This window comes from Pyricularia grisea (genome assembly GCF_004355905.1).
Source record: "Pyricularia grisea strain NI907 chromosome Unknown Pyricularia_grisea_NI907_Scaffold_7, whole genome shotgun sequence".
Classification (NCBI taxonomy): domain Eukaryota; kingdom Fungi; phylum Ascomycota; class Sordariomycetes; order Magnaporthales; family Pyriculariaceae; genus Pyricularia; species Pyricularia grisea.
Genome location: NW_022156720.1, coordinates 1066239 through 1094107, shown reverse-complemented (window position 1 = coordinate 1094107; position 27869 = coordinate 1066239). Strand labels below are relative to the sequence as shown.

Sequence of the window (27869 nt, the reverse complement as noted above, 5' to 3'; positions counted from 1 at the left end):
CTGCGCCTGCCGTCCAACCAGGTTTGAAAGTCCAAGCGAAAGCAAAACAAGACCATAGATTGTGGAGTGCGGGGGACACTCCTTTCCGTCGGCAATGTTTGTTGTCGTTCAAGGAAGAATAGACATTATATCGTTACTAGTTCCAGAAAAGCAGCACGTGAAGCATGGGAATCTAGAAAAAAAACCACCTGAAAGGTTGTGTAGACTTAGAGTGGGGTTGTTTAGCAGGTCACAAATGACAAATGCGATCCTCACGAGATTGAGAATATGATACAGTATTTAAAAAAAGGATACAAAAAAAAAAAAAAAAAAAACCCCATATAACACAAATACTGCACCCACGGTCTCGCATCGAGGTCACAACCAAGAGTATAACAAGACGCGTTGATGGTTATGAAACACTGGTGGTTGTCTCGAATCTCGCTGCACAAAAGACATGAACTGTAAGTGCCGAGGTTGAGTTTTGCTTGCGAGTTTACTACTACGAGTATAGAGTGTATAAGATGATGTAGGGGGTGGGGAATTGGATGTAATGAGGCGCAATACGCGGCTACAGTCAGTCGATGGGCCCTGCGCCATGACAGACAAGGCGACAAGATGAGGCGAGATGTTTCTAAAATTGTAACCGGATCTGACTCTGCCTGTAGAGGTGGTCTTTAAAAAAAAAGTCTACTATGGTAGGTAAGTATTTGCGCAAAATAATCAAGTCAGGAAGACCGCATGTGGCCAATCATGATGCGGCGGTAGCTCCCTTATCAAATGTTAATGAGACGAAAGTGTCACGCACTGCATGTGCAAAAGCACAACCTCCATACTTGAGGCGAACTAAATACTGTAGGTTAGGACTGGATATCAATTTACTCTGTACACCGTAACTTAGTCTGTGAATATCGGTACCTACAGTAGTTAAAGAAAAAGAAAGCTACACTGTAAGACAACCCAACCCGCAGGGACTTAGTTCCAGCTAGTGCAGGGGTAACAAATATCTTACTTTGTAGTACCTCCTGGAGCTTAGGGTAGGTACTTTAGGCTTCAAGCTAGTAAACGCACTACTGTAGGCACGCAAGGCACGTTAATTGCAACACAGGCAGCATGATACCGAAAAGATGAGAAAAAAAATCAAGAAGAACAACATGGCTGTGAATAGAAACAGAAACGTTTGAGATTTACTCTTGGATGGGAATCTCCATCAAACTCGAATACGCAAGAAGAGGTGGCATTTGCATTGGTCTCGAAGCTAAAAGAAGCATGGTGGAGACTCCCAGGATGGAGAAGAAGCGGTGTCGGTGTCGAATGCCCTGGTTCAGTGATGGCATGCCGGAAAAGCTACCATGGCACTCATTGCAGATAGCAGGGTATCAACAAGTGATCCCGGTACAATCGGACCAAAAAGAAAACCGATCACGATATTGGAGCTTGTGTAAACAAAACAGCAAAGCACCCCTAGCAAACAAATCGAATCGGGAAAACAAAAAGAGGAGCCTCGGAGTTAATGATTGGCAACCAATGTGCCACCTAAGCGGTGCATTCCCTGGCGCTGCAGCTTGGGAGCTTCTTGAAAGAGAAGCGTGAGGGGAAGGCAACGGGAAAAGGGAGAAGGACAATTGACTGAAAGGAGAGAGAGAGAGAAAAAAAAAAAAAAAAAAAAAAAAAAAAAAAGGAACGCCAAAGGCTTACTTGGTCGCCTCTGATATGCGGGAGCGACGTCTTAGTTGCAGGTCAAGGCGGGGCAAGAGAGCGGTCGGGCAGCGAGGAAAATCTTGCTAAGAAGAAAGTGGAAGTAGAAGCGGAAGCGAATAAATAATAGCATCACACGAGCTCTGTTCTGCTTTCCAAACTTCATCTTGTGTTTGTTCCCTCCATTTACGGGGCTTCCCTCCCTCACCACCTACCTAAATCTTGAGGCCACGAGTGGGCAAAAGAGATGGCAGCCGGCCCTCTGCGACAAAGAAAAAACAATTCTACAGGCACGAGATCTGAGCTCAAAATCTGAACCCGGCAATTGAGTGGGGCGAAAACGGCAGCTCTACCGGTGCTCTTGCCGGGCCCTTGAGGCCTGGCTGTTTTTTTTTTCTTTTTCTCTCTCTCTTTTACTTTCAGTGCAGTGCAGAGCTTGCTGCCTAGAGAGGCTGCCTAGGTAACTCTCAATTGTATTATTTCATCATCAACATCACCATAGCCGGCCTTCTCATAGGCACCGAAAAAGGCTGTGTTGAAGTGCGTGGCTGTCTTCCGCCGAGACACGACACTGCCCATTTTCGGCTGGGTCTGGTTGCGTAATTCCTCTAAAGGTATGCGGCCCCTTACTCTCCTGGCGTGGCTTCGCCGTTAGTGTGCACTTACGTTTCGTTTCGGGCTCCACGCCCAAACTGGCCAATCTGACGTCGCAAAAATGAGACTAAGTTTTTTTTTTGACAGATTACACCCAATTGCTTCCGAGAAGCACCATAGGCACCAACATCAACAAGGCCACCACGACGCGATCTACCCGCAATTCCAATTTCTCTCATCAATCCACTGACCGCACTGCACTACCACACTGGTTCAACTCTAGAACGTTACTACCGATCTCCACCCCATCACGTCTACTGCTTTATCACTTCCTTGTCAGGAATCTACCTACTATTGTACCGAATTACCGTTATCACCAACGACGGCACATCAGCTGCGCAACACATAAACAAATCCGTTTATTTTCACACAAACCGCCGAAATGTCTCGCATTCAGATCCCCCTCGACGTCCTGACGTCGCGCTTCAACCTCTCGGAGCGCTTCTCTGGCCTCAACTCGGGCAGCTTGACCGGCCGCTTCTCAAACCTCAGGCCCTTATCCGAGTTCTTCGACTTTAAGCGCCTTTCCAAGCCGCAGAACTTTGGCGAGGTTCAGTCGCGCGTCAACTACAACCTCAGCTACTTCAGCAGCAACTACAGCGTTATTTTTGTCATGCTCTGCATCTACACTCTGCTGACAAACTGGTGGCTGCTGTTCGACATCATCTTTGTCACCCTCGGCATGTTCCTCATCGGCAAGCTCGACGGCCGTGACCTTGAGATTGGTACCTTTAAAGCATCGCCCAGTCAGCTCTACACCGGCCTGCTGGTCGTCGCGATACCGGTTGGCTTGATTGCCTCGCCATTCTCTACCATCGCCTGGCTGATCGGAGCCAGCGGTGTCACCATCATCGGCCACGCTGCCCTGATGGACAAACCTATCGATGAGGCTTTTTCTGGGGAGGCGGTCTAGATGGTCGGCCGCGAGCTCCCGAATTTGCGCCCCATGGGGGAAGACCATCGAGGCGCGGTCGGAGGAGGTGGGGTGGCGCCGCTGGGGAAGGGGACGATGCGTGGGCTGGTGTTGGCGGTACCGGCCGCAATAGGGTGGAGGAGTTGGGTAGCGACGTCGACGACCAGGGTGCTATGGTCGCTGACGTCCGGGGCGTTGGATTTTCTACATCTTCGCGGCGTTTTGCCAGCGATCCACTTCGTTTTACAGGTATAGACATGGGAGAACGGGCTGGTAATCAGTCATCACGACGGGCGGCGAACGCCCAGAATTCATCAGAGGAAGACGAGGACGAGGACGAGGACGAGGATTCTGAAGACGACCGGTCAAACGGAAGTAGCAGGTCCAGGAGGCTAGAAGAGGCGTTGTTCGAGTCTGCAATGGCAAGAATACGACAGGCCAGGGCTCAAGGGAGAGTCGACGTTGACTTGACACGGGCAGAGCTGGAGGCTGTCAATCGCATGACAGAGCGCAAGCGTAGAGAAGCAGAGCGGCGGAGGAGAGAGGAACAACAGCAGCAACGAGTATCGATCCCGATATCTCAATTGGATCCATCTAGTTTTGAGGATCTGCTGGAGGACGAATCTTCGTCGCGACAACCATCTCCTCCTCACCTCGATGATCGACAAGGCTACCCGCCAGTCGGTTATTTCCCGGCCCCCAAAGGCCGCCAGCGCTCGTCCACCACGTCGTCGCGAGCTACTGCTGCACGTGGCCGCATTCCATACGATCGTGATATCTCACCCGATACGTACTCTGCGACTACTCGGCCAGGGTCCCGCCGTGAGGATACTTCACCATTCAGATATTCTTACGTCTCGCAGAATCACCCGCCGCAAGCGATTCGGCACTCATCTGACCCCAACCGCGTCCGTGGCTCACGCGTGCCATCTCCTCGGGACCCAGATGAAATGCTTCATTTGTCAAACACATCGGCGCCTTCACTGCATGGATCAAACGTCGACCCATTCCAGTACATGTCGCCCGCGTCCGCAGGTCCGCGCGCGCCACCATTGGGCGCTGCGGCTGCGGCGCGCCGGCGTATTTCTGTCTCCAACCCGACCCCTGCTGCAGCTGGGGGCCGAAGCCGGGGTGGTTCCAGACGGGTCAGTCCAGACGCGACCGAAGAGTCGAGTGGAGACGACACAGCAAGCGACGACTATAGCCATGGGGCTCGTGTAGCACCGCCGGTAACGAGGCGAGCTGCTCGCGAGCCGCCTGTGATCGTCGAGGAAACCCGCGTTGCGACCCCTGAGCCGCGACGCTCGAGTCGATCCAAGGCATCAAGCAAGTCGCCTGCGAAACGGAAGCCGACTGGTAGTAGCAGCAATACTACCAGCAGCAGTAGTCGCAGCAAGAAGAAGCGGTGACTCGCGGCCAAAGTTGCGGTCTGGTGTTCTGTTGGGGGCACTGATGGGCAGAAATCGTCATCTCGACGTCGTGACTAAAAGTCTTTGGTCCTTTTTTTTTTTTAACAAAATCGTGTTTGGACATATTGTTTGGGTTTGGGAAAAGTTTCTCTGGGCTCACAATCCTCTGTCTCTCTCTGACTTATACCTCACCTGTAATCTGATTCATAGACTTGTTGCTTTAACACAAAATTTCATGTTATTAATTACTGCCGACTTACCCTTTTGTTCTCTTACCTGATATTTGCTGATGACATCGACACAGATACTGTCTTTGGGGGCGACTGTCAAGTGGTTATCCAGCCTGGACAGTCGAAAAATATGTTGATCATAAAATCCATTTACCCAAAAGTCTACCGCTAACTCTGGCGCTTGACTGCAACAATCCCAGAAACGCCGACATAGCCCAGAAATCCCAGCACAAGGAACAAACACACACGAAACAAGAAAATTACAGCAAAGGAAAAAAAAAATCAGAAAAAAACGCTTAGGAAAACATCTTTGCCACATTGCCCATCCAACCACTGTTGCTACCTCCATTAAAAGAGCTCCCCAAGCTCCCCAGCGCCCCGTACAACAAGTCATCGTCGCCACCCCGGTCTACAGTCCGCCTTTCCCAGCTTCGCTCACCGTCCCAGCCCCTTGCCACGCTGACGCTGGCCGCACCGGCGCCGGCACCACTCGCCATTCGCACGGCCTCGCCAACTAGGCCTATACTGTCGCCAGCCATGGCCTTGGCCCCGAGACCTAGCATGCTCTCGAGAGCCGGCGGCATGCGCAACCCGAACCGGGCCAGCAGCGCGGTCAGGGCCCCACCGGTGATGAGGGGCATCACGGCGAGCATGAAAACCTTGTAGGGGTGGCGCTTGGCGTAGTGGACGAGGTCGCGGAGTAGACGCTTGAGCTTCTTGTAGGCGCGCTGCATAAAGTTTTGGCGCGGGGAACGTTTGTAGTATGATGGAGAGCGGCCTATGTCGGGAGAACAGGTGCCACCCTGTCAGTACTAGAAACGGGCCTTTTTTTTGTTGTTCCTTCCACTTGACCTGGTCAGGGGGATAAGAGTTGGCATAATGACTTACCACCTCCGAATCCAAAGATACTGCCCCGGCTGGCATTCCCTAGGTTGAAAAAGCTGCCCCGGCTAGCGTTGTTCTTGTGATAGTGGCTGTCTCCTCCCAGCCCGAAGAAAGATGACCGTGACGAGTTACGCTTGTGGTAGTCGCCGCCGCCAAAAATACTAGCGGCGATGCCCGGGGAGCGGGAGCGCGACCTGGACTTGCCGCGGCGGCTGCTACTCTTGTGATGCTTGTGCGATGAGGACCGGTGCTTCCGGGAAGAGGACTGGGGCCCCGAGATGGCCGAGGCGGCGTCGTCGAATAGACCCATGGTGGATCGACTGCGAAGGGCAGGGTTTTTTGCTTTGTGAAGGGACCAGGCTGTTTGTTGTTTGGCTGCTTGCACGTGGATGCGCGATTCCTGGAGTAGTAGTAGATGGATATCAAGCACAGGTAGCAGCTGGGCTCGAGCTCTACCTAGCGAGGGTCGAGATCCAGGATTATTATTGTATGTCGTGATATAGTGGCGCCAGCCGCCAAACGGTTTTTCTTTTCTATTTTTTGGTTTTTTTTTCTTGCCCCGACCGTTGAAAATAAGGTACGGTAGCTATGGATAGTTCAGGCAATCGCCTGTTCAATTGAGCCCAAAAGCTAAGTAATGATGCCCTGCGACCTGCAGGTTTGATTGCGTGATGCTCGTCTTGGGCTTGCCTTGTCTCCGCCGGGCTGTTATGGAGGCCAACGGGAATGATTCCTCAACGCAGGCGAATTTTACTCAAAAACGGGTGCTGAAATGCAAGTAACTGACCATGAGGTTACGTGGATTGGACGAACCTCAGTCGTCCCCATTTGCTTTGTCGGGGGAGCTTGCAAGTTCCAACTGCAGGGGTCTGTCCCGCCACTCTTATTTCTTCACCGCTTGCTTCTTTTAGCTTGGTCCTAACCAAAACCCTGGCGTTGATCCCCTCAAATTTCGGGGCATACTTGGCAGACGTGCAGACCCGGCAGAGTTCAACTGACTCGGACGAACTGCATAAATTGATGGGGGGTTTTTTTTTTGTTTTTTTTTTTAGCTGAGACTTTTGTGCCTGTATTTTGGATAATTTTATTCCAATTGGGATAAGACTATTTATTTAATGATCACCAGCTAAGCATCAGCATCCAAGACAGTCAGTCCCGCTCGATCAAAATGTCAAGTCCCAACAAAGATATACCGTAATTAATTGGTACGACATAAAGAACAAAAACAATTTAACGTGCACCCAAGACACTGTTCTCACACAAGGCAATTTCAGCTTCGCCCAACCCGCTCATATGTCCCTCTTCCGCAGAGCACCTATCAATTCCACGGCAAAGCCCTGGACGTGATCTGGGCCGAGCATTGTGTAGTGAGCACCCCCAACTGCATGGAAGCGAGGGACGGAGGCACAAAAATCTTTCCACTTTGCCAATTGCAGGTGGATCCATTCGTCTCGGTTCCGGGCTGCCCGTCGCAAGGGAATTGCATGGAAGACGTCGATAACGGCCACAATACCTTCTGGCTCGTAGTCCGTGGCCATGCTCTGCAGCCCAAAAGCGACGTCGACCCAGCGGTCTAGGTCCCGCTCGGATAGGGCCAGGTCCTGAAGTCGAGCCTTGTCCGAGGTGTCCAGGATATATCGCAGGGCATCTGCGGGCGGGAGTGCGAGATAAGCCTGATCCCCCTCTTTCTCGTCGGCGAAATCCTCGGTGACGAGTGCAAGGAACTGGGCCAGATGCAGGAGACAGGCATTCCGACTCAGCTGCTGCATTCGCTGCCTGATATGCGGTGGCAGGTTGAAGCTACCAAGGAAGGCGACCGTCTCTCCTGCAGCCTCGAGTGCTTTGGTTACCTCGAACGCCAACATGGTCCCATAACTGTACCCAGCGAGCGCGTAGGGCCCGCGTGGTTGACGCTGCCTGATTGCCGCTAGGTAAGTATCCCGCGCCTCAGTTATAGACACAAACGGCTGCTGGCCATGGTCAAATCCGCGCGCCCGGAGCGCGTATACAGGCCGCATATGGTCCGACTTGGCTATTTCCTGCACCAGCCCAACGAACACAAGCACCTCGCCCACCCCCGGATGGATTAGCCATAGCGGAGTTTTATCGCCCACCGTTTGGAACGCCACAACAGGGTCGTACGGCACTGCCACGTCCTGCAATACGTTCTTGTCGTTATTGGTGGCGCCGCCGCCGCCGCAAGCCCTAACGTGCGCCTCAAGTGAGACCGCGAGTTCTCGCACCGTCGGGTGCTTCATCAGCAAAACAATTGGCAGGGTCGTGCCAAGTCTTTTGTCGATCCGGTTCTTGAGCCTGATCAAGTCCATCGACGTAATTCCTAGGCTGTAAAAGGGAGAGTCAAGCCCCATTGCCGTCTCGCTGACCCCCAGAGTCTCGGCCACGTCTCGCATCAGGCTGGCCTCGGCTCCCGTGCGGCACTGAATATTCTCCTCCAGGCTAATAGCTTGCCTGGCCTCGCGTATAGCTCTATCATATGCGGCTACGTCCTGGTCAAAGATGCCATCTTCGAATAGCTTCCTCATCTTAGCACGCGAGATTTTGCCCAATGTTGAGACGGGCAGTGATGGCAGGGACGCATCGCGGAGTAAAAATACAAGCGGCCTGCTTCCTGTGCTTAGCATACATGCCTGCATAGCTAGTTCATCTGTCTCCAGCAGGGCCAGGGCACTATCGGCTGGCGGAGGACTCGGTGGTATATATGCTACCGTCACCTGCTCCGTGCCGGCTGTCTTGGAAGGGAAGCAGACAAGCCGCGAGACTCGCCCCGCCAGGCTCCTGTCTAGGGCCTCCTGCACATCGGCGACCTCGTGCTTGACACCGTTAATATTGAAAACCTCCTTGAACCGACCGATCATGGCTAGGTTCCCGTCCTCCCCGATGCAGGCCTGGTCTCCAGTGCGGAACCACCCATCCGTAGAGATGGCCTCTGCCGTGGCCCGAGTGCTGCGGTAATAGCGCTTGAATACGACAGGTCCGCGTAATTCAAGGTACCCAGGCTCGTCCGCAACTGCCACCCTGCACGCAGCTCTGTCCTCGCCGATGGTGACGCGCATCTCGATGCCGTCGATGCACTTACCCAGAGAGGCGATTGAACGGCCCTGGGCCATGTCATATCCCGGACAGTCTAGGTTGTAGATGGAGCCAGCGCACGTCTCTGTCATGCCGAAGCCGGTCGTGACTACGTTAGGGTAGGCCCCGTACGTTGCCAGGAGTCTGGAAACGGCCTTGCAGACCTGCACATCGTTTGCCTCGCCTCCCGAAGCCAATATGGTGAGGGACGACAAGTCCCATTTGGGCCTAGTGATCGCATCTCGGTGGGAAAGGGACGATTCCAGCTCGGCAATCAGCTTGATGAGGAAGAAGTTGGGTGCGAACGATCTGCATACCCGATGCTTGCTCAGCAGGTCGAGGAACAGTCCGGGCGAAGAAATCACATCCGATGGGTGTACATGTATCTGGTCTATGCCAAGCCAGAGAGCCTGGACGTGAATTTCAACCAGGCTTGCGACGTGATCCATGCCGATCCAATTCAGCATAGGTCGCCCCTTTGGCAGCTGGCGGACCGAGGCTTTGCCCGCCACCGCGGCCAGTATCTGTGCGTGACTGAGCTCTACGGCTTTGGCGTTCCCCGTGCTGCCCGATGTTAACATCAGGAGAGCCGTCTCTTCATGGGATCTCGTGTCCCAGGCCAAGCCGAGTCGCTTACCGCGACTGGCGTCAACATCATCTCGCTGTCTCTGCTTCTTCATCTGCGTGAGACTCTCGACCGTGTGGAGATGCATGTCGAGTTCTCCATCGAATAACAGGATAGATTCGGTGTTGGTGATACATATGGGTGACTGCAGCAGTGTAGAGAGCCCCTGGATGTGCTTCTGTCGGTGTTCTTCTACACGGCTGAATGGCGTCGAGATGACGGGCAAGCCTCCGGCTAGCATGACGGACCAGCACCACAGGATGGTGTCCCATTGCTTGTCGAGATGGACGAGGATGGGATGGTTCTTTCGGAACTTGTCCAGGGACATGATGACAGCTGCGTTCTGCCTGGCTTGCACATAAAGCTGTCTGTACGATATTGTTAGAGGGTTCTTTGTGTCTCCTTGCGGGTAGAAGATCAGGTGCCGCTGTGCATCTTGGTTCGCTGCATCTTGCAACAAATGCACCAAGGTTGGCTGCCTTGTCGATGGTGATTTCGGCTTTGTGCCTGGTATTGAGCTATCCATTTTTGCTGGCTCGGTACAAGGGGTAATCAAATACCAGATCCAAATAAGGCTGACAGATCCTCAGCACAGGTGATGTGCCTTTCCCTCAGTTTGAGGGCAAATCGATCAATGCTGGGTGAAGTTCCTACACCGTATACCCAGACAATTTCCCTGGAGCAGTTTACTGTTCGGGCTAACATATTGCCTGCCGTACGACCTAGGCCGAGTTGGTAAAGCGGACCAGTTCGGAGGCATCGTGTTCCGGCAAGCAACGTCCCTCGCCGTCCCTCTCTCGGCCTGGTGATACCCCATCGATTCGCTCTTTTTATCGAAAGTGATTAGTGGTGATCAGCAAGAGTTATCCCAAGTCTGCGATTGGCCCGGGGCAATGAGACTATAGATAGGTACCCAGTGTATTTGGTTAGTACATTGCTGTTATAGACACTCCCCTTCAACCATAGTCATTCGTTATGCAAAGGTATAGAGGCATGCCAGTGGCGTGGTGCATATTCATGTGAAGCTATATTTCGTCGCTAACGACGGTAAGCAAACAGCGGCTTGGCGGCGGGGCCATCAAAGGGGGGTTAGGTAGAGCCGCGTGCGTTATTTAACAGATACCCACCCAATCCCCTTCTTTCTGCAGTGGAATGTGGATTGGTAACCCATCCACCATGACACGGATTTTTTTCGTTTTGAATTTTTTTCCCCGTCTTACCGAGCCACCATACCATGTCTTGGGGAAACACCCAGTCGGATTTGTGGCTTTGGGTAACTGGAAACCAGGCATATGTCGTGGGACATATGCTTCTCCGCCTCGAATGGACGGCGAGGACAGGATGTGGAAGGCATTGGATGGCTACACCAAGAAGTTTGTCGTTACGTGCTAAGCACTGATATGGACGTCCAGTAGCCCAGGCGGGCCCGCGCTCATGTCTGGTTAGCCTGGTTAAAGAAAAAAAAGAAAAAAGTTCCACAGAGATGCGTTATCAAGACAATACTAGTGTGCGGCGCTGCTTGAGAGGTGTTAAAAAAGCGCAGAAGAAGTCACGAATTCCCCGAATTCCATCGAATGCTAGACGGCGAGAGGAGATTGGGGGAGTCACCCCCCCTCTTGATATCCTCTCTGTGGTTCTTTTTGAGCCTCAGCAGGGTTGTAAGATGCTTACTCGTTGCCGAAGTAGCCTGATCTCGGCTGCTTATGCACTCAGACACGACGTGGAGGAATCTTAGCCTACCACAACACAACCAAGTCACTGGGAAAATTGTCAAGATTCAGAGTCCACTCATTTATATTCTATATAAGCACGATGGTCTTGGCAGCTCGGCGTTATCTATACGGATTCGGCAAGCCGCAGCTCCATCACAGCCTCGTTTTCAATGGGATTGTAGAGATAGACGTTGGTGATTTTCAGACCGGCGCTCGCAGCGAGCTCCCGCCACTGAATCTCAGTCCTCTCCTCGGCAGCAAATGCACCCATCATGATGAGATCCATGGCGCTGGACACATGGTCGACGTCCTTGGGAGGCAAGACGATCTCGTCCAGAAGCAGGACCGAATCCGGAGCCATGGCCTCGCGGATGTTGGTGAAGAGGAGCCTGACCTTGTGCGTGGGGTGATTGTGCGACACACCCCGCATGAAGTAGAACTTGGCGCCTTTGACGGGCTGCGGGTTGAAAAAGTCGTGGCCCATGTTCTCGACCCCAGGCGTGTTCATGGCCTGGGCCACGACCTCGGGGAGATCTTGGAGGATGACCCGACCCGGGATGTCGGGGTATTTTTCCTTGAACTGGGCACACTGGTGGCCGATGCTGCCGCCCATGTTGACATACAAGGCCCTCTCTGGGTTCAGGTCTGCAGACTGCCCGATCTCTTGTCGAACCGGATAGACGGTCAACCAGGTCAGATTCGCTTGGCGGCGCAGAGCCATGAACTTGTGGAACAGCTCGAGCTGCTCCTTGTTCTTGGTCTGAGCCATCCACTCGAACGGGGACAGCTTGGTCTTGTAAGAGTGGTGGAAGATGGTGTTTGAATCATCCGACGGTGTCTTGTAGCCGTTGTTCTTGAGGAACTCGGGCATGTCCAGGGACTGCTGGGACACAATGCCGTAGCTATGACAGGACGACGCTTGTGAGTGAGGCTACCATGACTAAAGAGGGGAGTTCAATGCAGTACTAACTAATGGAGGATGGCAGCTTCAGTGAGTTCGTTGCTCAGATTGCGAGTGACTTGATTCGCCTCCCACTCATCAACGCCAACTTCTTGCACGAGATTTGCCGAGGCAAAGTACCGGAGCAGACGTCCTGTATGTTGTTTCAGTCATGGCAAGGTACCCTTCTAAGAGCGCAATGTGGTTGTCCCTGTAAAAAGAAAAAGAAAAAAAAAAACATACTCATGAGTTGCTCTTCCGCCTTTCCATGATGAGCAATCTCCTCGGTAGTCTTGGAACCCTGGGCCTTGACGAGGTAGGAAAACGTGTCCAAATCGTAACCCAGTTGAACAGCTGCTTTTTCAAGCTCCTGATGAGACAAGACTCTTGGTAAGTAGGTATCCGGCCTAAACCTTTTGCCGCTGGTGATAATAAATACATACCAGATGTCCCATACGAAAGACAGTATCGACTGGATCCTCCAGAGAATCGGCAGCCTTGCGCAACGAGTCGATTGCCTTTCGACGCGCTGCTCTATCCAGCGAGGACGAGGCCTGCTTGATTTGCTCTAGAAGTGCATCCATAGTCAAAGAAAATTTTGATAAGTATGATCAGAGGTTTTTCAGCAACCCAAAGCAAGAGGTAAAACTCGTCGGATAGACATTCCTCAATGAGGAAGGAGATCGGTCTGTTTTGAGCTTTAACAAGAATATGTAAAAGCCGCTCATCATTTTTTTCTTACATGATATCGCCTATGAACATATGCATGCATGGAATCCGCCCTCGCAACAAGGATACTGGTCTGATATGATAGCTACACACCCCTGAGGTAACTCAAGTAAACCGCGCTACATCGGGTGCCATCACGCTACTGAAAAAAAAAAGATGAGTGGAGCAGACTATCTTGAGCAAGATTCAGATGGGACCCTGATACTCCATTTTACGTACGGTAACGTACCTACCTAGGTAAGGTATATATGTGCAGCTTGCATACCTACCCACTTTCCCTCTTAACGTGTGTTTGCTCCTGAATATGTATTGCCGCTTGTCTTAACTGTGTCCTGTCGAGCCTGGTTAGACTCCACTACATTCCAACCTATCATCTGTTGTACTACTTTTCCTATCATTGGATAATCCTTCTCCAAGCTTCGTTGACACGAAGGAAGCAAAAAAAAAAAAAAAAAAAAAAAAAAAAAAAAAAAAAAAAAAAACAACAACAACAATGCGCACGTCACGCCCAATCACCGATTTCTCCTGCCTAACCTTCGACTGCTTCGGCACCCTTGTCGACTNTCTCCAAGCTTCGTTGACACGAAGGAAGCAAAAAAAAAAAAAAAAAAAAAAAAAAAAAAAAAAAAAAAAAGCATTATTTCCAATGGCAACTGAAGCTCAACCCACCCGTGTCACTCAGCTGGCTCAAACCATTAGCGACTCTGTCGCAGCCCTGCAAGCCAGTCTGGCTGCAAAGGGTCTCCCCAATCCGTCAGTGGACGAAAATGCCCCTATTGACTACTTTCCTCCCGAGTCTTTGGCGGATCGCAATGCCGCCATCGACGCCGCCACCGAGCTCTTCAATATTTTGATGGATCCACTGGATCTGGTCAAACATCACAGCGGCGTACGTTCAATGGATTCCCACGAGGCCTGGCTAAAGTGGCTGATGATAGAACCCATTTGCTTCTTTCTGGATTTGTACCTTTAGACCACCACCTCCATACCTCTCCAGTTCATCGCCAAATATGGCATTGCCAGCTTGGTCCCGGCTAGTGGGCAGATCTCCTTTGCAGACCTTGCCGCAAAGTCAGGCCAAAGCCAGGAGCTTGTCACGCGCATGGTCCGGTTCGCCATGACTATGTTCATCTTCAAGGAGCCCCAGCCCGGCTTCGTCTCTCACACGAGCAGCTCCAAGTTGATGGCGACTTCGTCTATGAGGGAATGGATGCTGCTCGGGACTGAGCATTTCTGGCCTGCAGCTGTCAAAGTAAGCGTCGAACAAGTCTCGCTTTAGCCAAGGTAGGCACACACTTACACTACCATATGCTAATTGTTTGTTTCACAGACAGTGGAAGCGTTGGAAAAATGGCCTGGATCCTCCGAGCCCAACGAGACGGTATGTCCAACGTAGCAGCATCATTGCTTTCAAATCAACATAGCACTAACACAGGCCCCCCCAATCCAGGGCTTCTCCCTCTCCAAAAACACAGATCAGTCCATCTACGATATCGTCAGTAGTGACCCTGCACTTGCATCTCGGTTCGCCACTTCCATGGCCGTCTTTGCAAAACGCCCCGGCTTCGACAGCTCTCACGTCACCGCCGGCTACGACTGGGCCTCTCTCGCCGGGTCGGGCCCCAGCGGCCGCGCTCAAGTCGTCGACGTCGGCGGCGCCCGCGGTCACATCGGAGTGGCGCTGGCTCAAAAGTTTCCAAACCTGGACGTTGTCGTGCAGGACTTTCCCCAGGTTGTGCAGGGCGCCGAGTCGGAGCTGCCTGTCGAATTGAGGGACGGCTGCCGCATCTCCTTCATGGGTCACCACATGTTTCACCCGCAACCGGTTTCTGCCGACGCCTACCTCTTCCGATGGATCTTCCACAACTGGTCCGACAAGCATTGCGTCGCTGTACTCCGCGCCCACATCCCAGTCATGAAGCCCGGCGCGCGTATCATCATAATGGAGAGGATCATGCCGGATCCAAATGAAGACACCCCTCTAGCGTCAGTTTCGCTATGGGAAGAGAAGGATATGAGGTATGTGCTTTGCATGAAGTCAACGATTATTTACGTGGGTATACATGATTGAATACTTAACTTACTTGCCCAACTTGTTCAACTCGAAGGTCTGATGATCTAGTCATGGCATCCACGTTCAACGCACGAGAGCGATCGCTGTCTGAATGGAAGCACCTGCTCACCGAGGCTGACCCCAGGTTCGTCTACCAGGGTGTTGAACAGCCAAAAGGGTCTACTTTGGCACTTGTTACAGCAAAGTGGTCTTCGTCTTAGTAGTCACGAGGAAAGCAGCCCAATATGCCGAATAAATTATTTTGAGTGTCAGATCATGGCAGCAATTAATAAAAGGTTCAAAGCCACCACACAGTTACATACACTTATACTTTGCTTTTGACCTTTGTATACCAAGATAGCCATCTCCATGGTGTCCGGTAAGGCTTGTTGATCCTTGGGAGTAGATAGCTTGCATCGGAGACAGGCTTTTCAATCCTTGTGTAAGTCGAAAACACCACTGTTGGCGGACCCGAGTGACCATCCCACGCATCTGTGTTCTGTACTACCCCAAGCCGAACCGGAAAGATGTCGGCGTCTACGTCCCGGGCCGGCCGACTGCAAAAGGCACGGATGAGAGCACTGTCGACACCCGAGCCCGGCAAGCCAGGAGGACAGGGCTGGTGGTACCTCGCAAACGAGTTGACCAACAGCGCAACGATCATGACCCCGCCCATCATGAGAGCCAGGACCTCACCCAGGTGGCTGTGGCCAACGGCAGTGTGGTCAAAGGAAGGAACTCGACGGGGGTCGGGCCAGGCCGTGTCGAAACCCAGGGTCTGGACCAGGAAGATGGCCTGCGACACCAGCCAGTGCAGGGCCGTCAGGGCCACCATGAGCGGCACCGAGTACGCAAATGGCAGGGAGAGCGTGTAGTTGGACCGCTGCATCCCCTCGGGCTGGGACACGCGCAGAGGCTTCTTGCCGGCGGGCCCTCGCAGGAAACGCATCCACTCATCGGCAACGAGCTGCCGTGTGAGGATGTTGTTGTATACGACATAAAGGAGACTTATCCAGACCTGGAATGCGTTGGCCATGATTACGCACGCAAGCAGCGGGTATTCGTGGTCGCCCGTCCTGAAGGCCAGCAGGGACGGGCTTATGCTCTTCAGACCGCGCAGCCAGATGCCCGCCATGCTGGTGTCAAAGCCTAATTGCTTGGTGTATTTGATGGAGCTGATAATCAAGTACAATGGGAAGCCGATTCCAATGGCGAGGCTGGATATCTTTGTAAGAGTCAAAAAACCCACAAGCAAAGACTCGGATGCGATCCATGACTTACTATGATAGAGAAACCATCCATGTGGTCGGGCTGACTGTCGAGAACCAGGTGATGCGAGAACTAGTCTCCCATTTCTGTACCTCCATCTCAACATGCCGAGGAAGCTGCCCGGGGTAACGGAGGTACGACGCGATGGCATCTCCCATGAGGACCATTGATTTCCCCCTCTCGTCTTTGACAGCCGGTGCCTGCGGTGTAGGCACCTCTCCAATAAGCCTCTTCCTTCTGCCACCTTGTGGCATCGACTGGCGCCACAGAACCAGCACGAGCAGCGACTCTACGAACGTAGCAGACACCACGGCAACGAATAGCGACGAGCCATAGTGGAGGCCACATTTGGACTCCATGTCCCTGGCGGGACCGACCAGGCAGTAGTCGACGGCCATCAAGACGGCCTTTTCGACACGGCTGAAGGCGAGGTATACCCACTCGTCCGCTAGCTTTAGCTTGTCTACCAGTCTCTCGTCGCAAGGCTGCCAGTCAGGCCTGTTGGCTGGATTGTAAACATCACAGATCCACCACGACGCCGTCAGCCACGTGCCGCTGGCCCAGTCGGAGCCCCAACCGTGGAGAAGCGAATAGCCCCGGTTATACTCGGACGTGACGTTGAGGGCGACGACGGCGAGGGGCGCCTTCTGCGTCCGGTAGTCGGCGAACTGGGTCAGGCAGGCTTTCCTCTCGAGGCGGGTAAAGTTTGCGAGCCGCGACTGCATGTCGAGGATGCGATCCCAATCCCCGTTTGGGTTGTAGTTGTCTAGCGTGTAAGAGTATGGCAGTGGCGCGACCCCCCAGCTCATGTTGAATGTCTCGCGCCAATCGCTGGAAACCATGGCTACGGGATAGCTGACGACGGGGAAGGACGTAAAGACGACCGAGTTCCAGATGAGATGGAGCAGCGTCGAAAGCACACCGAGGAGTAGCCACAGTGCTGCGCGGTAGCGGGCGATGCGCTTCAAGTTGCGTATGCTCGGCACTCCGACGTCGAGCGAGTGGCCTCGGGAGTGTGCCAAGTCCATCTCGGCGCGGGTCGGGGCCGCCAGTGTCTGCATGCAGTAGTTGCCTGCGCCCAGAAAGAGTGACGATAGCACGTTGATGAGAAGGTGAAGCCCGCTATTGAGGGTTCCGACGTCGTCGCAGTCGCCAAGCTTCAGCGTTCCAACCCCGCGCGCATCGGGCGGGAAGGTAATGTAAGCCCAGATGGCAACGGCCGTGTTGGCTATCACAACTACTGCCGTCAGCCCGAACTGTAGCCGCAGCATGTTGGACCGCTTCGACATGCGTACGCGGAGTGTCTGGGCCCGCTCGTTATCTGGGTCAAGCTCTGGAATGTATTCCCGGAGTATCTCCTTTCTAGCAAAAGGAAAAGAGTTTCTGACGTCTAGGTGGCGCCGGGGACGGCACTGGTTAGGATCCATAGCCTATGGACACTTACATAAAAGATTTTTGGATTATACATTGTAACTAATAGACCAAGATCCATCGACTGAGCACGCTACCATGTCCATGTCCGGGTATATATCGAAGTAAGGCTCTGCGGTTGGGGGCGCGTTCTTGGATGCGTAAGCAAGGCATCAGCTAGAAGTGGCGAAGCGGCAAAGTGAGCCGAGTTTATGGCCCCAAGCTGCTTAACTAACCTATCAAATTCCCAGCCTCACTTACTTTCATGAAAGCACAATTGATCTCAACCAACCAAAATCACCCAGGATCTGCTCTTGCAAGGCGGAGACGGACGTACAGCCTGCCTGCCCCCGACATGGTGATCAGGAGGATTTGGAAATCTCTGAAAGAAGGGAGTTAAACTATTCTGGAATTTTGTCGCTTTTGATGATTGGTTCGGTATTTTATTGTTGCCTTTACTGTGAGTCTTGGGTGGTTTGCCAGGCAAGACCATATTTATGCAGCAACAAGGCCAAAGGGCCCGTACAAAGCATTATCAAAGCAAAAAACCCCAAAGCACCATCCAATCCCAATTGAATCCGACAGGACCTGCTGTACCGCAATCGCCGCCCCGGCACCGATGCAGCGCACAAGATTGTAAGAAGCCTGCACCGTCGCCGACGCGTGAGGGTTTAGGTCTGTCAGGAGTGTGCCGCACAGCTGTTTTTGTATAAGCCCATGCCATTATCAATATTCGTCACAGATGGTCGGTAAATTCAAATATATAGCCAGGATTTTCTCATGATACTATACTTTGTCCACTGCTGCAAAGTAACTCGGGCTTGAACTGTCTTACCGTGAATATACTGGATGTGGCGGCGCCACTTATAACCTGCATCACCATCGGAACGGCGATGTGCTAGTCAGGGGCCGTTCTCAGAACCTCTCTTTGCTCTTTGTACGGCTGGCCTTGAGGGAGATGGTTTGGTTCCAACTCAGCTTTTGCTGCATCAATGCAACCCCGTAGGCCGCTGTGCTTCCCGCACTGAGACCTATCAGTGTGTACATGCCCTGAAGCCGCACTTTCTCGATAGGGAAGTTCGATATATCGTCCGCCTTTCGATACTTGTCTCCATGGCCGCGTTTGGCTGAAGCTCGTGTAATGTTCCAGTCCAGCAGCTTTCCTGATTTGTATGATAAGGTTTTTCGTTTTCAGCCCACTCAAATCTTTCTTTCCGATGTAATGCAGAGCAACACTTACCGGTTATGAAAGAGGCAGCTGCCCCTCCGATTCCGGATGGTAGATATATCAACCCTGCCTGCAGGTAGTCCAAATCATACACATCAATGCACTGGGCCGCAAACGAAGACTGTAACGTCATCTTGACCGTATAGGTGATGGACCCGGCCATTATGACGCTAAAGTTGCCCTTGGAGAACAGCATGGTAAGAGACTTGAAGGGGTTGGGGAACCGAAGTTTCTCCTTGGCAACAGGAGCCGGTCTCCTCTCTATACCTGCCATCTCCTCTTGTCTGCTGTGTCTATTCAAGGCGTCAAAAAGACTCCTATGCAAGCCCCGTGTCGGCATGCTACCATTCCCAACAATCTTGCGCTGTGTCTCTGGCAGGAGCAGCAGGACAATGGCGAGGTAAATTCCCGTCAAAATGACGAGAAACCAGAATATGGACCTCCAGCCCAGCTGCTGGGTCAGTACACCAGCAATCACCGGCCCGAACGATGGAGCAGCGTTGGTACTTGTGAGCACCAAAAAGATTGTTGAGTTAGTCCAGATGAGCACACTAACATGTTGGTAGCCCATAGCACTGTGGACTCAACTCACAAGAATACTAAGCTGCCAACATACGACCCGCGCTCAGCCGTAGTAGTTATATCAGTAATGATTCCATCAGAAGCCCCGTACGAGCCAGAAGCCCCGGCACTCTGCAGCATACGAAACACAAGCAGCACCGGATATGAATTTTGCAGGGCGAGGCCGATATTGGCGCAAAACACCAGAGTAAACATGAGCATGTAGGCCGACCTCCTGCCGTTCTGATCAGCAAAGTCACCCATAACTGCAGGGGCGATCCCAGCGACTACCAAGTACGAAGTGACGGTCAGGTTGATTGGCGAGACGGACACGTCCAGATCTCGCGCCATCGGTACCAGAGCGGGGAAGTAGATGTAGCTGCTCGCTGTCGAAAACATGGCTCCGAACGCGGCAACGTTGCTGATCCATTTCTTCTGGCAAGTTGTAAAAATGGAATAAAGCTGGTCAGGTGAAATTTGAGCTTGACCGATCTCAAGAGATACCTTGTTGGGAGGCGTTTTTTCTGTTGGCGGTTCATATTCCGATACGAAGTGCTCTTTTAATGTCGCTGACAATGTCGAGTCTGTATGACCCCTACTGCCATGGCTGCTGCTGCTTTTCGTCATTTTTTTACCTTGCTTTGACCAAGATACTAAATCCCGTATCAGCATTGGTCTGGTAATTTTATGGGTCGAAAGGGCTGAGCCGGTGGTTGGATGTTTACTTACCTTTCCTAGGTAGGCAAAAATCAAGGGTAAGTACTGGGTGCATAGCTCAAAATTCACAGTTTTCTCCTTATGCCTGAGTCCGATGGCAGGCTTTTGTGTACATGCGCCAAGAAAACAAAGAATTCCTAAGCGCTTATAACCAAGCAGTCACCGGCGGTTCTGCCAAGGGATGTATTACAGCAGAACCAGCTGCAGTGCTACACATTTGGCACGGTTTCCAATAAAGCAATCGAGCATTTCAACTCGACAAGAAACCAATATCGCAATTGAGGTTTCCCTTGCATGTTTGACTCCTGTCGTCGTGAATGGCAGTGGAATATATCCAATCAGCAGCTCCTACAAGTCCAATTATTATCCTCAAACTCCAGGGATCATAAGGACAAGTAGATCGTCCCTGAGACTAAATACCACCACGAACGTGATTATGATGATTATCATATCGTCGTTACGGATACCCTAGGTTAGGGGCACATGGAATTCCCCGCGCAGTGCCTTTCGTATATCCGATCTGAACTCTCCAACATATCGTAAAGATACTGTTTTGTGGCATCGGTGATTGAGGACGCAGGTTAACACGAGCCTCCAAGATTTCGACCGTGCCCAAAAACGCTCGTCTGAGTATCAATTAGTTGATGCCGAGAGGTGGGTAGAACTTGTCGCTGCATCTATGGACGTTGGTCAGACCGAGTTCGCTACAAACCAAATTCCTGGTAGAGGAGTGTACGAGTGATTGGCTCAAACCTTTACGATAACCGCGCAACCAAAAACCGACCTTCCTCGGCATTCTCGAGTCTTTCCTCCGAGCATTTTCGCGAATCTGGGTCATACAGGATGCATGACTGCGGGGGCGACGTGCAGCCTTTATTTTTGGTTGAGTTTTCTCATGTATTTCATAATTGAGAAGTGACAGCCAGGACATCTGCTCCCATTTACTCTGTCTCAAGATCGTCGTGTAAAGCCGAAATCAGGAGGCCAAATACACCAACGTCCCTTGAATCGATTGGTCGAGGAAGCAATGGCCGCACACATCGTCCGACCCGGCATCTCAATGGTTGTCGATGCTCCACATGGTCATCTCGATGATCAGCGTAATGTGTCAGTTGACATAGCTGTGGTTAACAGTAAAGATTTCATTCTTCTTGTCTGCATCCAGCCAACATACTCATAGAACTGACAGTAAAGTCTCGTCAAACGCCAGTTATATAGAACTCCCCTCAGGCTGTAAGATACTCTCTGTTACAAGCCTGCATAACAGCCAATGGGTCAGCACCATGAAGATATTTGTTCAGCTGTCTGAAGGCGGCACGGCCGAGTTCTTCACAAAGGTTCGTGTTCTATTGCGAAATGGCATCCCACAGGCAGCCATTCGTAGAAATGTGGGTGCAGACTAGCACATAACTGACAGATTGTAAGGGTGCGGCTGGGGCTATCGGTCAAAGCATGATGAGAGGCACTTTCGAGTCAGACCAGGCCTTGTACAGGTTTCTGCCCAACAACGTGCCACGCCCGGTAGCCTGGGGTAGGAACTCGGTTGGCCCAGAGTCCTATTTCTACCTTTGCGACTTCATCGCCATGGACGATGAGCGCCCTAGCTCGCAGGAATGGGCTTCGCTCGTGGCCTCGCTCCACCGCAACAGCGTGGGCAAGTCCCCAGGAGGTCAGTTCGGCTTTCATGTGACAACACACTTGTCTTTTGTGCCTGTGAGCAATGCGTGGAACAGTTCTTGGGAGGCATTTTGGACTCAGCAGATGAGAGGCATGTTCGACCGCGACGATGAGGTTAATGGCATCGATGAAGAAATATCAAGGCTCAAAACCGGGTTTCTCAACAAGGTCATCCCGAGATATCTTAGGCCTCTGGAGAGCGACAGCCGGTCAGTGGAACCGTGCCTGATACACTCAGACTTGTGGCCAGGCAACATCAAGCCAATGACGAGTTCTGGTGAAATATGCATGTTTGATGCATGTGCCTACTGGGGCCACAATGAAGGTTTGTCATCGTTCAAAATGACTCTCTCTTCCAAGCTGTTTGCATCTTGCTAACGCTCCGCAGCTGACCTTGCCATCTGCCGCAATCCTCGGTACAAACTCGGGAGACCATGCATTCTCGAGTATCGTAAACACATTGGAGTGTCAGATCCCGTGGAAGATTTCGACGGTAGGAACGCCGTGTATGCCATGAAGTTCTACACGCTGCGGTCCATCATGTACTCGTCCAACCCGAGCTTTCGGGAGATACTCGTTCGAGAGTTGAAGCTCATTTTGGACATAGTAGATGCAACTGGCAAGCTGTAAAAGATTATGCGGGCAACTTGCTTTAAGAGAACAGAGAGACCGAGGCGACCAGGAAAGGTAGGTACCTTTGTGGAACTCCGATACTGTTATTAGGTTCCAGATGATCTGACGTTGAATAGATGTGTTAAGTCGAAGGGATCTGTGAAGCTATCTGGTGTTATTGACCATTGCGTTTGAAAACCATAGCTTATTCAATTATAGACTTATGACCGCTCGTGAATCGATCTCACTTTCGCAATTGTTCACCAAATTGGTGGAACTGACATGCCCGTTAATCTGACGGAATGGCGGGGTGCCACTTTTCTACATTCAACTGTTACCCCATGATTTCAGCCACAAGCACCGCCACAATTCAGCTCTAGCTTCCATCATCCACGCAACACGCAGCTCCGTTGCGTGCCTGGAGCCAAAGGAGCTTGGATGTCCCGCTCTTGGTGCATCCACCACAAACCGCAACTTCACGACAACCAAAAGATACCCACGATAAGATCTTGATAAAAACCAAAAACCCGCCTGCAATAGCCTGTCTTTGCATAAAAGGTTATAGCAAAATACAGAACTGCTGTCCTATCCCGCCGCCCAACCAAATCACATCACGTCACAACCGCCACAATGGTCAGTGAGCTTCACCTCTCTTTGCAGCTCCCCAAGCTTCCGCTAACAGATCCCCACCCATCATCGCTCCCCAGACGTCGATAGGAACAGGCTACGATCTCGCCAACTCCATCTTTTCACCCGACGGCCGCAACTTTCAAGTCGAGTATGCAGTCAAGGCGGTCGAGAATGGCGGCACCTCGGTCGGCATCCGGTGCAAGGATGGCGTCGTGCTGGCCGTCGAGAAGGTCGTCACCTCCAAGCTATTGAAGCCCGGCGCCAACAAGCGTATTGCAACTGTGGATAGGCATTTGGGTGTGGTACGTAGCAACTTGCATCTCCACCACTGCTATCAAGACGTCACGGCGACGGGATTCGGCCACTGAAAGAAAACAGACGAACTAATGCTCAAGTCCCCCTGCCCTCTCTCCACAGGCGTACTCCGGCATGATCCCCGATGGTCGCCACTTTGTAGACCGCGCCCGCGACGAGGCCCGCTCCTGGCGCGACACATTCAAAACTCCCATCGGCACCCCCGAGCTCGCCTCCCGCATGGGCGGCTACCTGCAAGCCTACACCCTGTACCAGTCCGTGCGGCCCTTTGGCATCACCGCCATAGTGGCGGGCTGGGACTCGTCGCTCGAGCTCCCCGTCGACGGCGAGGTTGGCGTTGGTCCGTCGTGCGGTGCCGGCGGCAAGTCGACCGACAAGAAGTACGGCGGTCCCCAGCTGTACATGATCGAGCCGAGCGGTCTGTACTGGGGATACTACGGCGCCGCCACCGGCAAGGGCCGACAGGCGGCCAAGGCGGAGCTGGAGAAGCTGGACCTCAGCGGGGATGGCATCAGCCTGGAGCAGGCCGTCAAGGAGGCAGCAAGGATCATCTACGTCGCACATGACGACAACAAAGACAAGGAGTTCGAGCTGGAGATGACCTGGATCAGCAGCGAGGATGGTCCCACTAAGGGCCGTCACGAGGAGGTACCCAAGAAGCTGCTTGAAGAGGCCGAGAGGTTGGCAAAGAAGGCAATTGAGGGTGACGATGACGATGATGACGACAAGGATGACGAGAAAATGGAGGAGTAATAGTCGGATGCAACGACTTCTGGAAGTTCATGAGGCGTTGACTGTGCCGAAGTGATAGAAACCTAGACAAACGTTTCTCTACGACTTGTAATAACACAATGGATTCCGGCTTGGTCTAATCGAGATGTTCATTCAGTACATGTTAATGACATGATTACTTGCTCAACGAAGTACGGAAATGGACACTAGACAAGCCTAATGCAAGTTGCATATCCACGTAAAAAGTACGTTTGGGCTGAGAAGCATACACAAAAGATTTCTGCATGCAAGGGAAAGGCCATAAAAAGCAGACAAAAAGTGGGTTCTCGGAACTGTATGCATTTCCATTTATCATAAGGCTGATCAAGAGAAGCATGCATTAGCGAAACATTGGCTATTGAGCCGTCTTATGCATTGTACACTTCTATGGACATACCAACAACAATCAAAACTCTGTACCTCGCCTCCTCAATTGATCCCTAGCCCTTTTGACACGCTAGGCCTGAGGGGCCTTGGAGTCATCATCCTGTTGTTGCTGTCTAGCCTGTGCATTCGCCTGGGAAATCGACTGACACCAGTTATTCCAGTCCCCAAAGAAAGACTGCTGAATGGGCTTGCCTTCCACCCACTCAGCACGCGACTTCTCGTAGACCCGGGCAACCTTTTTGTAGTTCTTCGGGTTGGCGCTATACAGCGCTGTTGCTATGGCGAGACTTGCTGCCGAGACAGCCTTGGCGAAAGCATGGGAAGGATACTTGGCCGCTTCTTCGTGAATCCCCTCAAGCCGTTCGAGAAGCTGATCAATATCAAGCTTTTCCTCGTCCTCCGCATCAGAATTCTTGTTCTTCTTCTTTCTGTACTTGGCAAAATCCAGCAAGACGCCACACGCCTTGTCAGACAACTCCTTGCTGCTGGTAGTGCGCATGAAGTGGAGAAGAGGCAGCAGCAATTCGAAAGCAACCGTGTTACCCGCCGGCGCTTGCTTCTTGACGTAGACATCGATGAGGCCCAGAATACGCCGCTTGAAGTTGATGACTGACTCTTTGGCATCTTTCTTGTCCTTGCGCTTGTTGTTCTTCTTGACGCGGTGCTTGAAGTATTCCGCCATTTTGCCATCTAGCGCCATCATCTCCGAGTCGGTCATGTCCGAGTCTCCGTCATCCGAATCGGCCTCGTCGTCCTTGTCAAGACGATGCGTTCCAAGGATATTGGCAAGAGCATCGTCGTTCTCATCACCATCGTCTTCCCCTGCCTCGCCCGCCTCGTCGTCACTGTTCTGCTCCGAACCTTGATCATCTTCATCTTCACCAGCATCACCCATGCCAATGAACTCTACATCTGAGTCGATCTCCGAAAGGCCATCCAGGTCCTCCTCGTCGCCGCTACCTTCCTCGGCGTCAATATCCATCTCATCGTCCTCCGCCGTGTTGAACAAAGCCTTCTGGCCGCGATCGTTTTCCTCGACAGCAAGGGGGTCGGTCAGCAGCTCGAGCGCCTTAGCCGACATGAAAGGACTGAAAGCACCAAAGACCAGCTCAGAAGCTGACCGCATCAGGGAAGACGGTTGCGCAATCATCGACAGCAGGATCTCGATGAGGAATTCGGCCAAGCCCGAACCATCGTCACTGGCTGCTTGTTTCTCCTGTAGCTTTTCATAGCATTGTTTCGTATCGGCCAAAACCTCCAGTGCATCTGGCTCCTCATTGTAAAGTTGAAGAATTGCAATGGCGTGAAGCAGTGCCAGACCTTGTCGTGGTACCTGCAATGCCTCGGCTCGTTTGCTGCTGGCGGGCTTCACCAGCGCCTGCAATCTTTCTAGCGCATCCGCAAGCTCAGTCTGAATCTCTTCGTCCATATCGATTGCCGCCGAGTCCACAGCAAGGATGGCATCACACAGATATGTAAAGTCCTCGGGACGCCGAATTACTTTGGCGAAAGAGGTAGTGAGCCGGCCCCTGAGGCCTGTCCTGGTTTGCTCACTCAAGCCAGATTCCGAACTTGAGTATGCTAGCTTGGCTAATTCCAGGAGAGCAAGACCACCAACAGATCCTTCGTCTTGTTCATCCGAGTCTTTCAAGTTGGTACCAACGGTGGCAAGTTTTGCTACATAGTCGGCATATATACGCAAATGCTTCTCCGTCTCGTCACTAAAAGGTGGCGTCAGTACTTTACTGCCCTCTCTGGGAAGAATTCCGATTCACATACCTGGAGGGTGACTCCTTAACAAGGGTTTCCAGCAGATCCAAAACCGTCGTTCCGTCCTCGAAACGAGTGAAGCGCAGAATCTTGTCCACCGTTTTGCTGTTGGTTCTCTCGTCGAAATTGTATGTACCGTTTTCACCAAGCAACCTCGGCAATATCGTCGTCAGGAGCTGTGGGTGGTGCTCGACGGTAGACTCGAGGACCTTCAAAGACTTGATCGCTGCGCGATTGTTGTGTCTACCTTCCTGTGAAGCCTGGTTCATGAGGCACGTCATCAAATGCGGGCTGAATATGGCACTGATCATGCTCGGTGATGTTTGACAAGTTTCTAAGACTTTCTGGAAGACTTTGAAACCGACGAGCTTTTGCGTGTCGGTCGCACTCTTGGAAAAGAAAGACTGATCGACAACACGATCCCAAAAGGTCCTGAAGTCTTTTGACTTGTGTTCCTGCTTCTTGAACCGAGCCAGGATGAGGTCCCATGCAAAATGCAGCTGCGTCAGTGTCATGGATGGCTTTGCTGCTTTGCCATCTTCTTCTGAAGCATCCTGCGTGCTGCCCTTTAGCACTGTAGCGACATCCTGGAGAGACTTGGTGCTCAGGGGATCCTGCCATGGCTTAGGCAATTTGATATCGGAGAAAATATCTTGAGCAGCTATCCAGATACCAAGCCCTTCGGGAGATCGAGCCATACCGGCCTCGACAATTTCCTCAAGCGTCTTTTCGGCAAGCTTGCGCTTCATCAGCGGCAATGCTTGTGCAATGACGAAACCGCACTGCGGCTGTAGCCATGCCTTCTTCTTCGCGAGCTGCAGTAGCATTTTGAGAACAGACTTCCACCTCGACTTGTCCTTGAAGAGCACATCGGCCTGCACAAAGCATCGTAGACCAAACAACCGGCCCCATTGATGGTCGCGCTCCTCCTGGCCTGGCACGTTTCCAACCGGAGTTGTTTTCTGCACCAGCATCTCCAGCAGCACATCAAATCCAAGGCCCGGATACCTAGACTCGGCAAGATTCTTTTCTCCAACCAGCTGTCGGAGAAGTTCGACCAGAACATAGCTAAATCCGACTCTGGCAGCATCACTACCGCTAGCAAGACCACGGAAAAGACGTCGCTCGAGGTGTCGCCGCAGCACACTTTCGTCAACGCCCTTGTTTTCATCACTGCTGCCAAGCAGACAGGATATGATAACATTGCTGGCTTTGATGCGATCTTCTACATCTGCACTGCTGAGAAGTTTGTAGAGGGCTCTTTCTCTTTCGTGGTCCTCCTGCTTCATATCCTGTACAAACAGGCGCTTGTCTGCCAAGAGTTTGTTAGTGGCGGCCTTTTGCTGCTGAGCCTGTTGCTTGCTAGGGGCTGCCGTATTTGGGCCATCCGACTTGGAGCGCTTTTGCGCGGGCTGAGGAGCGCCATTGGGAGCCCCCTTGGCAGACCGTTTTTTGGCCATGATGAGACGAGCCCAAGGAAAAATAAAGCTCTCAAAAATAAGGTTCGGAGAGATCACGAAAGCAAAAAACGGCGGTATATCGACAACACAACCACATGCCTTCCGCTCACCTACCGTCTGGATTATTTTTTTGAATTATGCCGGG

The 27869-nt window shown here is 52.2% G+C and overlaps 14 protein-coding genes across 14 annotated transcripts; 7 read left to right on the top strand and 7 right to left on the bottom strand.

The window, feature by feature from the left end:
• Positions 1-1133: 1133 nt before the first annotated feature.
• On the top strand, positions 1134-1351 carry PgNI_09352 (uncharacterized protein; the record flags this gene model as incomplete). Its single annotated transcript, XM_031129336.1, is given in 2 exon segments — positions 1134-1139; positions 1154-1351. The coding sequence occupies 2 exon segments, from the start codon at positions 1134-1136 to the stop codon at positions 1349-1351; spliced, it is 204 nt and encodes a 67-aa protein (XP_030977467.1).
• A 1362-nt stretch (positions 1352-2713) lies between these two features.
• Positions 2714-3244, top strand: PgNI_09351 (uncharacterized protein; the record flags this gene model as incomplete). Its single annotated transcript, XM_031129335.1, has 1 exon — positions 2714-3244. The coding sequence occupies one exon, from the start codon at positions 2714-2716 to the stop codon at positions 3242-3244; it is 531 nt and encodes a 176-aa protein (XP_030977466.1).
• Positions 3245-3501: 257 nt separating this feature from the next.
• On the top strand, positions 3502-4653 carry PgNI_09350 (uncharacterized protein; the record flags this gene model as incomplete). The annotated part of the gene is made up of 1 exon (XM_031129334.1): positions 3502-4653. The coding sequence occupies one exon, from the start codon at positions 3502-3504 to the stop codon at positions 4651-4653; it is 1152 nt and encodes a 383-aa protein (XP_030977465.1).
• Positions 4654-5037: 384 nt separating this feature from the next.
• On the bottom strand, positions 5038-6547 carry PgNI_09349 (uncharacterized protein). The gene is made up of 2 exons (XM_031129333.1): positions 5772-6547; positions 5038-5661 (listed from the first exon to the last, which is right to left on the bottom strand). Exons 1-2 carry the CDS (start codon positions 6076-6078, stop codon positions 5180-5182), a joined length of 789 nt encoding a protein of 262 aa, XP_030978012.1. The 5' UTR covers positions 6079-6547; the 3' UTR covers positions 5038-5179.
• Positions 6548-7057: 510 nt separating this feature from the next.
• PgNI_09348 (uncharacterized protein) lies at positions 7058-10009 on the bottom strand (the record flags this gene model as incomplete). The annotated part of the gene is made up of 1 exon (XM_031129332.1): positions 7058-10009. The coding sequence occupies one exon, from the start codon at positions 10007-10009 to the stop codon at positions 7058-7060; it is 2952 nt and encodes a 983-aa protein (XP_030978013.1).
• A 1310-nt stretch (positions 10010-11319) lies between these two features.
• Positions 11320-12812, bottom strand: PgNI_09346 (uncharacterized protein; the record flags this gene model as incomplete). The annotated part of the gene is made up of 4 exons (XM_031129330.1): positions 12579-12812; positions 12379-12505; positions 12166-12289; positions 11320-12097 (listed from the first exon to the last, which is right to left on the bottom strand). Exons 1-4 carry the CDS (start codon positions 12717-12719, stop codon positions 11320-11322), a joined length of 1170 nt encoding a protein of 389 aa, XP_030978014.1. The 5' UTR covers positions 12720-12812.
• On the top strand, positions 11587-12356 carry PgNI_09347 (uncharacterized protein; the record flags this gene model as incomplete). The annotated part of the gene is made up of 2 exons (XM_031129331.1): positions 11587-12116; positions 12182-12356. A coding segment is annotated over one exon (432 nt), but the record flags the coding sequence as incomplete, so codon positions are not given.
• A 698-nt stretch (positions 12813-13510) lies between the features above and the next one.
• On the top strand, positions 13511-15138 carry PgNI_09345 (uncharacterized protein; the record flags this gene model as incomplete). The annotated part of the gene is made up of 5 exons (XM_031129329.1): positions 13511-13753; positions 13838-14116; positions 14195-14245; positions 14315-14883; positions 14973-15138. The coding sequence occupies 5 exons, from the start codon at positions 13511-13513 to the stop codon at positions 15136-15138; spliced, it is 1308 nt and encodes a 435-aa protein (XP_030978015.1).
• PgNI_09344 (uncharacterized protein) lies at positions 14947-17752 on the bottom strand. Its single transcript, XM_031129328.1, has 2 exons — positions 16199-17752; positions 14947-16134 (listed from the first exon to the last, which is right to left on the bottom strand). The coding sequence occupies exons 1-2, from the start codon at positions 17611-17613 to the stop codon at positions 15243-15245; spliced, it is 2307 nt and encodes a 768-aa protein (XP_030978016.1). The 5' UTR covers positions 17614-17752; the 3' UTR covers positions 14947-15242.
• A 759-nt stretch (positions 17753-18511) lies between these two features.
• Positions 18512-20012, bottom strand: PgNI_09343 (uncharacterized protein; the record flags this gene model as incomplete). Its single annotated transcript, XM_031129327.1, has 3 exons — positions 18512-18759; positions 18837-19330; positions 19417-20012. 3 exons carry the CDS (start codon positions 20010-20012, stop codon positions 18512-18514), a joined length of 1338 nt encoding a protein of 445 aa, XP_030978017.1.
• Positions 20013-21129: 1117 nt separating this feature from the next.
• PgNI_09341 (uncharacterized protein) lies at positions 21130-24208 on the top strand (the record flags this gene model as incomplete). Its single annotated transcript, XM_031129325.1, has 7 exons — positions 21130-21209; positions 21292-21439; positions 21528-22104; positions 22168-22246; positions 22967-23024; positions 23099-23323; positions 23439-24208. 7 exons carry the CDS (start codon positions 21130-21132, stop codon positions 24087-24089), a joined length of 1818 nt encoding a protein of 605 aa, XP_030978019.1. The 3' UTR covers positions 24090-24208.
• Positions 21536-22544, bottom strand: PgNI_09342 (uncharacterized protein). Its single transcript, XM_031129326.1, has 2 exons — positions 22475-22544; positions 21536-21971 (listed from the first exon to the last, which is right to left on the bottom strand). Exon 2 carries the CDS (start codon positions 21786-21788, stop codon positions 21576-21578), a length of 213 nt encoding a protein of 70 aa, XP_030978018.1. The 5' UTR covers positions 21789-21971; positions 22475-22544; the 3' UTR covers positions 21536-21575.
• A 2-nt stretch (positions 24209-24210) lies between the features above and the next one.
• Positions 24211-27757, bottom strand: PgNI_09338 (uncharacterized protein). Its single transcript, XM_031129323.1, has 2 exons — positions 26274-27757; positions 24211-26215 (listed from the first exon to the last, which is right to left on the bottom strand). The coding sequence occupies exons 1-2, from the start codon at positions 27722-27724 to the stop codon at positions 24565-24567; spliced, it is 3102 nt and encodes a 1033-aa protein (XP_030978344.1). The 5' UTR covers positions 27725-27757; the 3' UTR covers positions 24211-24564.
• Positions 24811-25410, top strand: PgNI_09340 (uncharacterized protein; the record flags this gene model as incomplete). The annotated part of the gene is made up of 2 exons (XM_031129324.1): positions 24811-25095; positions 25189-25410. The coding sequence occupies 2 exons, from the start codon at positions 24811-24813 to the stop codon at positions 25408-25410; spliced, it is 507 nt and encodes a 168-aa protein (XP_030978020.1).
• Positions 27758-27869: the final 112 nt, after the last annotated feature.